Source organism: Mandrillus leucophaeus, unplaced genomic scaffold (assembly GCF_000951045.1).
Source record: "Mandrillus leucophaeus isolate KB7577 unplaced genomic scaffold, Mleu.le_1.0 Scaffold52, whole genome shotgun sequence".
Lineage (NCBI taxonomy): Eukaryota > Metazoa > Chordata > Mammalia > Primates > Cercopithecidae > Mandrillus > Mandrillus leucophaeus.
The window spans coordinates 3,164,757-3,177,533 of NW_012105586.1; the positions used below are offsets into that span (position 1 = coordinate 3,164,757).

Here is a 12,777-nt window from a genome sequence, read left to right on the forward strand (position 1 = left end):
TTTCTAGAGGAGCAGTGTCCAAGATAAGGGCAGATTCCGGGGCCAAACCCCAGCATCCAGTAGCAGAGAGGTTGATGGTAAGCAAAAATCCCTGGCTCTGGCCCTACAGAGGCCAGGAGTCCTGGGTGATCCCAGACAGATGGGAGGGTGCTCAAGAGGTAGCTGGCATTGAATTTCCAGCCACCTGACTGGGGAGCAGAATAAATCTGACTCAAAGCAATAAAGGCAGCCGGGCGCGGGGGCTCATGCCTGTAATCAGCATATTGGGAGGCCCAGATGGGTAGATCGCCTGAGGTCAGGATTTCGAGACCAGCCTGGCCAACATGGTAAAACCATGTCTCTACTAAAAATACAAAAATTATGCTGGGTGCAGTGGCTCACGCCTGTAATCTCAGCACTTTGGGAAGCTGAGGCCGGTGAATCATGAGGTCAGGAGTTCAAGACCAGCCTGGCCAACTTGGTGAAACCCCATCTCTACTAAAAATACAAAAAATTAGCTGGACATAGTGGCAGGTGCCTGTAATCCCAGCTACTCAGGAGGCTAAGGCAGGAGAATCGCTTGAACCCAGGAGGCAGAGGTTGCAGTGAGCCGAGATTGTGCCACTGCACTCCAGCCCGGGCAACAGAGTGAGATATGTATAAAATATGTATATACAAAAATTAGCTAGGTGTGGTGGTGTGTGCCTGTAATCCTAGGTACTGGGGAGACTGAGGCAGGAGAATGGCTTTGAATCCGGGAGGCAGAGATTCCAGTGAGCCGAGATTGCGCCACTCCATTCTAGCCTGGGCGACACTGAGACTTGGTCTCAAAAAAATGAATATATAAACAAAGACAAGTGATGTCAGATTCCAGAGTCACCGAGAAAACTCATGCCCCCATATCTCCATGGTGGTCACACCATGGCTCTCCCTCTCTGATGTGTATGCTGTTCATTTTGGGACCCCAGTGTATCGCTTTGTATTTATTCACACTACATTTTTCTTTTGACCCATCAAAGCAGCCTTTTGATTTATGAGGCTAATTGTCAGTCATTTTGTAAGCTCTTCCTCCGAGGTTCATGAAACCTTTCATTTTGGCTGCCTCATCCGAGTCATTAATAACAGGTGTTGAATCCAGCTGAGCAAAGGGCAGAGGGCAGGGCTCCAACTGCTAAGGGCTCCTTCCCAGCTGACACTGACGTGCTGATCAGTTAGTTAGCTTACTCCCACGGCCTGTTCAGTCTCCCAGGAATTTATCTAACTCCACTGTTATCCATCCCACATATCTCTGCCTTGTTCGTAGGATATATTGTCCAATGCCTAGCTGAAACCCACATGTACTCAATCTACCTCACGTTCTCCATCTATCAGCACAGTGACCCTATCAAGAAAAAGAAAAATGAAACGAGGTTAATCTGGCCTGACTGACTGGCTCTTAGCAAATCCACTGTAGCTACATGTTGCCCTCAATGCTTTTTTTGTTTGTTTGTTTGAGACAGGGTCTCGCTCTATCGCCCAGGCAGGTGTGCAGTGGCATGATCATAGCTCACTGCAGCCTTGACCTGCCAGGCTCAAGTGATCCTTCCACTTCAACCTCCTGAGTAGCTGAGACTACACGCATGCACCACCATGCCCAGCTAACTTTTTAAAATTTTTTTGTGGAGATGGGGTCTTACTATGTTACTTAGGCTGGTCTCAAACTCCTGGGCTCAAGCAATCCTCTCACCTTGGCCTCACAAATTGCTGTGATTACAGGCGTGAGCCACCATGCCCAGTCCCTGCTGCCTTTTCTAAAGGCCCATCGAATCTGGTCAAACCCTACCCAAACCCATCACCAAAGACCAGGTGCCCCTCCGCACAGCCTGAATGTCCAATGTCACTGCCTTGGTCTCCCTGAGATTTACAAATCAGAGTTCACAATCACACAGTAAGTATGAGGAAAGCAAAAACCAGAAGCCAGACCACTGGTGAACATTTTCTTTCTTTTTTAATTAAGAAGTCTAAAGAAAACCTTCATTGACTCAGGGGACATAATACAAATTATGGTGACCTGCATATAAAACCTGGCACCAAATTTGGCCTTTGGGAACATTTATGTATAAAAATATGCATTAAAATCCGCACCAGGGCACAGTGCAGGACTGACAGCCCCGACAGGAGTGACCACCAAGGCATATGTGGTAGGTGGACACAGGGAGTCCTTGGTCCTCCAGCCTCAGGGTGAGCCCTGCATGAAAATGGCCTACTCCAAAGAGAGGTCAGAAGGCAGAACCCCTGTGAGCACCAAAATGCCACAAGCCTGGTGTGAAACAAAAACGGTGCTGGGAAGGACAGGGGAGAAAGTCGTCTTTCTTCCCCTTGTCTCTGGGCTCTGCCCACTATTAGAAGATTCTGGCTCTCTGCTAGACAAACCACCTTTGATTTAACTTTAGAGGAACTTTTGCAATTTTCAAACATTTTTTTTTTCCAAGTAAACCAATCAATTTGAACTCAAGGTTCCATATCATAATTAGCTTGATCTGAAAGATTAAGAACTAGTTCTTACATCATTTTCTGCAGGCCATGACCTTAAATACCTACTAGAATGGCTAAAATCACAACAGAAAACAATGATGACCGTTTCCAATCTATTTTAGTCCTGGATCAAATGCAACTGAGCAATTCTGGCCCAGAAATTACACTTCACAGACAATGCAATGAAACGCAGTCAGGATAAATGCTGGAATTGCCCCATTCTGAGTGTGACCTCACTGAAGCCCTCAACTATCCATAAAGCCCCGGGGAAAGGCAGGGTCAATACTGCACATCTGTCTTCAAGAATGAAGACACAGCCCCTTCACTGGCGGGGCTGATCACTCTGGCTGAACAGAGCTCAAGACTGTTTGTCCACTGGCTATTCATTCACTGGGTCCCTGCTCTGCCCATCCTGTGGCTCTGTGGAAAGTGGCAGCTGTCCCTGACTCGCTGCTAAGCTGTTGCTCAAATAGTCTGGCTCCACGGATGGGAAACACACAAATGGCAACACCATAGAGGTGGAGAGGTGGAGGGTGGGCACGGGGAGCATCAGAAGATGCAATCGGGAGGGAAAAGCCCCGTGGGCTTTGAGTATCCCACAAGAATGGCAGTGCCTCTACCGTTTCAGGGCTCCTGAGAGTTACTGAAAGGGCTGGGAGTCCTTCCTATCACTCTAGTAGATTCAACAAAGGGAAAACAGCCACCCTACTGATTTCAATCCAAAGGCAGTGATTTTCTCAGTTGCCTCCAGGGTGTTTTTTTTTCCCCTCCCAGTCCTTGGCATGTCTTGCTGCAGGGTAATCTGACACTTTTCCTCAACTGTGGCAATAAGTGACAGGAGAGAGGAACAAAAGCATCTGAATCACAATTTAGGCAAAAAGCTGACAGTCACACAGGCTGTTAATGAGGGACTCTATCTCTCAGGCAGCATAACTCAGGACACAGGTGCTGAGAGTAAGAGACAGGTAGCCCCTGTGTTAGTGAGGCCTGGCACCAATCATAGCACATCCTACAAGATATCAAGAAAGCAGGACGACACTCTGCCCAGTTAGCGTCTTTTTGGGAGAGGAGGCCAAACTGGGCAGCTCCTTTACAAAGTCTGGGGACATTTTGTACAGAACAAGGAGGAACTAAGTCCACTTCACTGCAAAGTGACCTGAGAACACCCTCTAGTGGAAATTATTAATAAAACAAGGATCGTGCGCCCAATTCACCTTCTGATACAAGAATGGTTTTTAAATTCCCCATAAAATGAAGAAAAAAAAAAGAGAGAGAGAGAAAAACAACATATTAACTTTAAGAACACAAAAACAATTTTTAAAAGGCAGGAGTTCCCACCCATGCTTAGTACCCTGACTGCCAAATCACGTTCCTTCCTCAGACACTCTGACTTTAATATATTCTAAGAAAAGGAGACATGTCGTGGGGGGAGCTACTTGTCCCCTTAAAGTTTGGGAAGACTGCCTGCTGGTGCCAGAATGATGCCAAAGACGTAGAAAAGTCCCAGCAGGAGGTTGAGCTTGGCAGTCCTCTGGGGCAGTTTGTTGAAGGCCTGGCTTCGGAACTGTCTCTCAAGGGAGAAGGCCATGGGAATGGTGAGCAGGGGGAGCGCCAGGCTGATGGTGCAGTGTGTGGCCAGGATGCTGAAGACCAGGTAGGGCAGGAAGAGCAGCGTGTTGTAGAGAATATAGGAGAACGTGGGGCCGATGAGGATGGCCAGGGTGACAATGCCAGCCTCCCGGTCGGACTCCATGTCCCTGGTGTTGTTGGAATGGAGAATGGCCTCGGTGCTAAGGGCAAGGGGGATGGCATAGACCAGTGGGAAGATGGCCAGGGACCCCACCTGGATGGCGTAGGCGAACATCACAGCCAGCGGGCCAAAAGTGATGAGGATGATGAGGTCTCCCAGAGCCACGTATTTGAATCCAATTCCTGCGGCCAGAAAATCCAGAGAGTTGGTGTGAGACCAAGGCTTGAAATTTAGGGACTGTTCACCAGTGAAGAGGCAGGCCACTTCTGGCTGAAAATGGTAAATCCTTAGACTGTACAGGTAGGCACTCATTTCGTCCCTTAACCCCACAGAGGAAATTCTGATTTCTTCTCCAATGACACAGGTGCAGAGAGAATGCCCAGTGAGGCCTCAAGTCCCTCTTCTCAGGTTCATACCCAAGTTTCCCTTCCTACTGTCCCACAACAGAGCTCTGCAACATAGCACACTGGGCACCCACTACACTCTTAGTTCAATGGGAGAGCCCAGGAAGGATCCAAAGGTCTTAGAATACAGTTCTTTGCTGTCTTTCACCCTTCATCAACCCCTGCAAGACACCGTGAGATCAATCCCTCACAGAACAGCCACCCCAGCCTTCTACTTTTCCACCTCCTTCCCCTACAATCTCAAGGCATCTTCTGGTTTTAAAAACCCCCAGTGAATCTCAGTGAAATTTCAGGGTCCCTAAATGGGCACCCCTGCAACAAGTAAAACAGTGAGGACAGGAGAGTCATAATGCTGCTTCCCTCCTCTGTTTCCCATGAGGTTGAAACTAAACCACCCCTACCTCCTGCTTCTGTCCTGCTCATCTACTTCAAAGACTGTCTAACCCACTTCCTTCAAAACTACCCATTCTCTCCATCCCCGGGGCCACACTCCATCCCCCTTACCCCATTCCCAAATCTACCTCATGGTCATCTTATGCCTGGGATACTGCAACATCCTCCAAATTGGTCTACCAGCTTCCAATCTCATAACCCCTCCCCCTCTCCATCCCTAATCTAATCTCTAAAAAGGAGTTGGAGTGAACCTTTAAAAATAGGAATCTGGCCGGGCGCAGTGGCTCACACCTGTAATCCCAGCATTTTGTGAGGCTAACGCGGGCGGATCACCTGAGGTCAGGACTTCGAGATCAGCCTGGCCAACATGGTAAAACCCCATCTCTACTAAAAATACAAAAATTAGCCAAGCATGGTGGCACACACCTGTAATCCCAGCTACTCGGGAGGCTGAGGCAGGGGAAATGCTTGAGCCTGGGAGGCAGAAGTTGCAGTAAACCAAGATCATGTTACTGCACTCCAGCCTGGCAGACAGAGCGAGACTCTGTCTCAAAAAAAATAAGTAAATAAACAAATAGATAAAAAAGGAATCTGACCACTCCCTCACCCAACATACACTTAAACCCTTATCAACCACTCATCCTGGGGATAAAAGTTCCAGATCTTTAACCTGGCTCACCTGTGGCCCCGCCCTACCTCTCCTGCGTCACCTTGAGCTCTCCTCCCCTCTTCACACAGACTTCTTCCAATCCATCAGAGCCTTCAGACACCCCTCCTTGGTCTGGCTAACTCCACTCGCCCTTTAAGACTTTAAAGACCATTCCCCAGGACCACCTCCCCTCACCCCTAAGCCACATTTGATCCCCTTGCAATATGCTCCCATGGTAATGTGCCTGCCATATTCAAAAACTTCATCATGCTTCTAATTAATCTCCACCTTTCTCACTAAACTGTAAGTTCCATGAGGGCAGGACATGTGTCTGGCTTGGTCACAGCTCACTCCCCAATACTTGGCACAAGGGCTAAACTGAACACAGAGCAACAGTAACAAGCACCTGGAATTCAGGACCAAGGTGAGGAAAAAACCTCCCACTCAGACTGAAACAGGTAAAGCAGCATGGAATGGGTGAAGCTGAGGTAGGTGACCCACACACCGATTGCTACAGAAGCTTATAAAACTCCAGTTCCAAGCAAGTTACGAGATGTGGACTGAGGATCAGAAAATAAACCTCTGGTTAGGCATTTTAACCAGTCTAAAATGACAGATGTTCCCACTACCCACAGGAGTCAAAATAAAATAAAATGACAGATAACAATGGTCTTCGAGGCTCAAAAGCCATGGGAGCTAAGGAACAAGATCCAGCCCAAGTTCACCTTCACATCAGCGGCTGGGGTTCCTTGGTGCTAAATACACACCCTTAGTTCTTTAGAACAAAGTGTCTCCAGGGAAGGGCTTTAAGGCATGGCCACTGACACTCTCCAACACTTGGCAAGTTAATTCTGCACCCTCAAGACAATTTTTTTTTCCTTCTATTTGGATGATTTTTATACCAAGCCATGTTTTCACAAATAATTTGGTCGTATGAGGACATGCCCTCCAGGAGGAAGTTCCCTCAAGCACAGAACGAGCTCCAGTTCAGAATTAGTAAATTGATGTCTCTTGCAATATCTCACACATTTAGGGGACTACACCCGCCCAAAGAAGCCGCTGGGCAGGAATACTCCTAGCACAGACCTAGCCAGTTCCTCTATAGCTGCCCACTCTTGTTGTGCTTGTTTCCTCAGCTCCCCAAGAGACTCCACGGGTCTGACTATGAAAGAAAATGCAACAGCACTGCAGCCTTGACCTTTGGCTGGATTCTCCAAGAACACCTCCTCAGATCACTTGGCAAAAACCAAGGTAAGCGGTCAGGCATGGCAGCTCACGCCTGTAATCCCAGCACTTTGGAAGGCCGAGGCAGGTGGACCACCTGAGATCGGGAATTCAAGACCAGCCTGACCAACATGGAGAAACCCTATCTCCACTAAAAATACAAAAAATTAGCCGGGTGTGGTGACGCATGCCTGTAATCGCAGTTACCCGGGAGGCTGAGGCAGAAGAATCGCTTGAACCCTGGAGGCAGAGTTTGCAGTGAGCTGAGATCACGCCATTGCACTCCAGCCTGGGCAACAAGAGCAAAACTCCATCTCAAGAAAAAAAAAGGCCGGGCATAGTGGCTCACGCTTGTAATTCCAGCACTTTGGGAGGCCACGGCGGGCAGATCACCTCAGATCACCTGAGGTCGGGAGGTCAAGACCAGCCTGACCAACATGGAGAAACCCCATCTCTACTCAAAATCCAAAAAAATTAGCTGGGCATGGTGGCACATGCCTGTAATCCCAGCTACACGGGAGGCTGAGGCAGTAGAATCGCTTGAACCCAGGAGGCAAAGGTTGTGGTGAGCAGAGATCACACCATTGCACTCCAACCTGGTCAACAAGAGCTAAACTCTGTCTTAAAAAAAAAAAAGGATGATGTAAGCCAGGTTGAGCAGAGGTCTCTGTCCCCAACCCAAAACCACGAGCAACCCACTCTGGGGAGGAAAAAGATCTGGTTATCTGACACAAGAGAACAGTAGAGCCCTTGGGGAGAAAGCCGTTTCCTAGCATTTGATACATGGCCCAAGGCTCATGTGCTCTACCTGATTCAGAGACGTGGCCCATCTGGGAATTTCCTTTTAGGCATTCCTCCTCTCCCAACCCCATTTTCTGAATGAGCTTACATAGTGAAATACTGGGCCAGTTCTCCACATGGCAGCCAGAATGAATCTGTTAAGACATAAATCAAAAAGTTGGCAAGATGCAGAGCAACTGGAACTCTTGCTGGTGGGAGTGTAAAGAAGTACAACCACTTCAGAAAACAGTTTGGCAGTTTCTCACAAAATTAAACATCATCTGTCCTGTGACCCAGCAATTCCACTCCTGGGCATTTACCCAAGAAAAATGAAAACAAATATCCACAAAAAGACTTGAACATGAATGTTCAGTCATAATAGCCAAAATATGGAAGCAATCCAACTGTCCCTGAACAGGAGAATGGATAAAGAAGTTGTGGTATGTTACAATGGAATGCTACTCAGCAAAAAAAGGGACTACTGATACACACAACAACGCAATGAATCTCAAAAACATCACGCTGAGCAAAAGAAGCCAGACGAGAGCTCAGACTGAAATAAATACACATACATACATAGATAGTTCATACTGAATGGTTCCATTTGTATGACCAGGGAAATCTAATCTATGTGAGAGAAATCAGAACAGTGGTTCTTTCCCTGCCTCTGGATGGGGGCAGGGAGTGTGGGATTGACAGGCAAGAAGCACTAGGAAGCTTTCGGGGGTCATGGAAGTGTTCTGGATGATGATGGGGGTGTGGGCTATGCAACTGGATACGTTTGTCAAAATTCATCAAGCTGCAACACTAAAAATCTGTGTATTTCACTGTGTGTCAATTATATGTCAATAAAAGTCAATGTTTAAAAATATCCTAAACCAGATTATGTCACTACTCTGCTCAATATATTTCAATGCCTCCCCATTTGTTCATTGGATGAATATTTACTAAGTCATATTACATGCCACGCACTGCTCTGGGTGCTAAGGGTTCAGCTAAGATCAGACACAGAAATCCCTGACTGCAGGGAGGGAGCTCACAGTCTTAAGGGGGAAGATAACTAACGAATTAAGTACTTTATATGGCACGTTAGAAGGTAACATGTGCTATGAAGAAAACTAACCACAGAGAAGAGCAGCAGGGGAGTATCAGGTGGGGCACAGAGCAGGTGTGTGATTTCAAGCAAGGTAGAAAGCAAGGCCTCACTGAGAGCTGACATTTGGGCAAATAGGTGAAGGAAGTGAGAAAGTGAACCACACTGTTAGAAGCAGGAAAAGCATTTCAAACAGAGGAAGCTGCATCTACAAAGGACCTGAGGGAGGGGCAGGAGGGGTCAGGCATGCTCCTGGACTAGAAAGGAGGGCAGTGTGGCTGGCCCAGGATAAGCAGGAAGAAAGGAGGAGGGTGGGTCAGAGAACTGGGGGGAGGGCAAAGGGTGGGCAAAGAATGTAGGACCCTGGGGGGTCACTGTAAAGACCCTGGCCTTTACACTGAGCGAGATGGGAGCCACTGAAGAGTTCTGAGCAGGACTGACAGGGCTGCCCTGTATTTTAACAGAATTACTCTGGTGGCTGAGTGGGAACAGCCTGAACAGGACCAGAACAGAGGTAAAGAGACCAGCTGGGAGCCTGCCGCAAAAATCCAGGGACAGATGATCACAGTGGTGGCTGGAGACAGTAAGAAGTGGTCACATCCTATAATCATTTTGAAAGGAGAGTCAACAGAATTTGCTGATGAATTGGATGTGAGACGTAGAGTCAAGGACGATGCCCATGGCTTTTGGCTTGAAGAACTAGGATGAAGCTGCCATTGAGCAAAATGGGGAAAAAGCTGTCGGTGAAGCAAGTTTCCTTGGGGAGAAGATCAGGAATTCGGTCTCAGACATGTTAAGCTTCAGATGTCTGTGAGACAGTTCCAGGAGAAGTTGCTGAGTAAGAAGTTGGATATGAGTCTGGAGTTTAGGAGTCACTAGCTTAACAGATGGCATCTGAAGCCATGAGCTAAAATCACCAAGGGGGTACACGGAGATAGAGAAAAGAGGTCCAAGGACTGAGCCCTGGAGGCTGAGGAGTAGGACTTGTTAAGATCGCCATGACAGAGACCCTGCCTAACTCGCCAACTGTGTCTCATACCCCCTCTGGCTCACATAGACCTTTCAGTAGATCCTAGCCAATGTCACACTCTCTCCTACCCACCACATTTGCAATTGGTGGTCCTTCAGCCCTAGAGGACTCAGCATCGCAATCAGACTCCAATTCCACCCCATGGCCAGCTCCTTGTCCTTCCGTCTTCAAGCCCTAGTTTACATGTCAGTTTCACAAAGACAGCCTCTTCCCTTCACCACCACCTTGTACTTTTTATTACAGCACCTCATTGATTTCTTCACTGAACTTTTTACAATTGGTTGCCAGGCCACCACAACCTTTTGGTTTTCATCTTACTCCTCCGAATGCTTGCTCACATACCCTTTACCTGTGCCTTTTCTTCTCCCACCTCTAATGTGGGATTGTCCTAGGGCTCAGACCAGGACTGACTTTTCTACCAACACTCCCTCCCTTGATGACTTCACCCAGTCCTACAACTTCATCTATAGACTAATGACTCCCAAATATGTAATCTCTAGCCCAGGCTTCCCTGAACTTGAACTACCCATTTGACATATTTGTTAGGAGATTTAAGACATTAAGATGTCCAAAGTTGGCCAGGTACAGTGGCTCATGCCTGTAATCCCAGCATTTTGGGAGGCCAAGGCGGGTGGATCACCTGAGGTCAGGAGTTCAAGACCAGTCTGGCCAACATGGTGAAACCCTGTCTCTACTAAAAATACAAAATTAGCCAGGTATGGTGGCGCACGCCTGTAATCCCAGCTACTTGGGAGGCTGAGAATCACCTGAACCCGGGAGGCAGAGATTGCAGTGAGCCAAGATCACGCCACTGTACTCCAGCCTGGGAGACAGAGTGAGACTCTGTCTCAAAACAAACAAAAAACAAAACAAAAAACCACGAAGTCAATCTCTTGCTTTTCCCCCAAAACTTGTTCTACCCCAAGTCTTGCCCTTCTCACATAATGACATCACTCCAGATGGTATCTTCCGGTTCTCAGGTCAAAACCTTTGAGTTATGCTTATGCAGCTGTGGAAAGGCAATGGTATGATTAACTGGGGCCTTGAAGATGATGAAGATACGACATTTACAAGGTGGACAGGCATGATTATTGGGCCACCAAGGACAAATTATGAAAAGAGAATATAGGCCTGGCATGGCAGTTCACGCCTACAACCCCAGAACTTTGGGAGGCCAAGGAGGGCAGATCACGAGGTCAAGAGTTCAAGACTAGTCTGGTCAACATAGTAAAACCCCATTTCTACTAAAAATACAAAAAATTAGCCGGGCGTGGTGATATGCACCTGTAATCCCAGCTACTTGGAAAGCTGAGGCAGGAGAATCACATGAACCCAGGAAGTGCAGGCTGCAGTGAGCTGAGATCACGCCATTGCGCTCCCACATGGGCCACAGTGCGAGCCTCTGTCTCAAAAAAAAAAAAAAAAAAAAAAAAATACAGCCTGAAAGTAGAAAGTGGACCTAAATACCCAGAAGCTCCCCAATCAGTTAGATTTGTAACAAGAATTAATATGAATGGAATAAATAATTCCAGTGGGATGGTGGATGACCGCAGCATACCAGTATTAGCAAAATGACAAAATTCATATAGCATTAAAGTTCTACTTCAAGAGCTAAGATGTCTAATGATGTCCAAAGAAAATATGAAGCTTCCACAGCCACTGGAAGGACATACAACAATTAATTTTAGTGGATCTCAAACTTGTCTTATATCAACCACCTTCTACTTGTGTTAATGTCTTGATTAAATATCACAATGCAAAATACCCACATGTTAAACAAAAGAATTCCAGCTGGTAAACATGACCTGGATATTTGTAAGAATATATTTAATATATGTACACCCATTATGTTTTCAGGTAACAGTAGGAAAAATGCAACTCAATTTTTTTCTCTCGTTAAGGTACTGTCATTTAAACATAAACTTGTGGAGTACTCGAAATAGAATTCAGGTTTACAAGATGAAAGCGTGGTAAGAAGTGTCAGATGGCAGTGGAAGCATGTGTGTTTCTAAAGACTAAAAATCTCAATAAAGAAAGCAGGGCTGGGCACAGTGGCTCATGTCTATAATCCCAGCACTCTGGGAGGCTCAGGCGAGCAGATCACTTGAGGCCAGGAGTTCAAGACCAGACTGGCCAACATGGTGAAAGTCTGTCCATACAAAAAATACAAAAATTAACCAGGCGTGGTAGCACGCACCTGTAGTCCCAGCTACTCAGGAGACTGAGGCAGGAGAATTGCTTGATCCCGGGAGGCAGAAGTTGCAGTAAGCTGAGATCGTACCACTGCACTGTAGCCTGTGTGACAGAGTAAGACCCCCATCTCAAACTAAAAACAAAAGAAAAAAGAAAACAGAGCCTGGGCGAGGTGGCTCACACCTGTAATGCCAGCACTTTGGGAGGCCAAGGTGGGACGGATCACCTGAGGTTGGGAGTTCAAGCCCAGCCTAACCAACATGGAAAAATCCTGTCTCTACTAAAAATACAAAATTAGTAGGGCGTGGTGGCCCATGCCTGTGATTCCAGCTACTTGGGACGCTGAGGCAGGAGAACTGCTTGAACCCCGGAGGTGGAGGTGGTAGTGAGCCGAGATTGTGCCACTGCACTGCAGCCTGGGCAACAAGAGCAAAAATTCGTCTCGAGAAAAAAGAAAACTGAAATGGCACGCTTTAACCATCTGACTTAGTGAAAGAGAGCTGCAGTTGAAATTGTTTAAAAAGTAGCAGGTATTTGCCAGGCATGGTGGCTCACGCCTGTAATCCCAGCATTTTGGGAGGCCAAGGACGGTGGATCACTTGAGGTGAGGAGTTAGAGACCAGCCTGGCCAACATGGCGAAACCATGTCTCTACTAAAAACACAAAAATTAGCCGGGTGGGTACCTGTAATCCCAGCTACTCAGGAGGCTGAGGCAGGAGAATCACTTGAACCTGGGAGGCGGAGGTTGTGGTGAGCCAAGATCGCAC

General features: G+C 47.2%; 1 protein-coding gene across 1 annotated transcript in view; it reads right to left on the minus strand.

The window, feature by feature from the left end:
* Positions 1-3,725: 3,725 nt before the first annotated feature.
* UBIAD1 (UbiA prenyltransferase domain containing 1) overlaps positions 3,726-12,777 on the minus strand; it is a 13,322-nt gene continuing 4,270 nt past the window's right edge. The window contains exon 2 of the mRNA XM_011996600.1: positions 3,726-4,425. Within this exon, the coding sequence (XP_011851990.1) occupies positions 3,938-4,425 (488 nt within the window). The 3' untranslated portion in view covers positions 3,726-3,937. The remainder of the gene's footprint in view (positions 4,426-12,777) is intronic.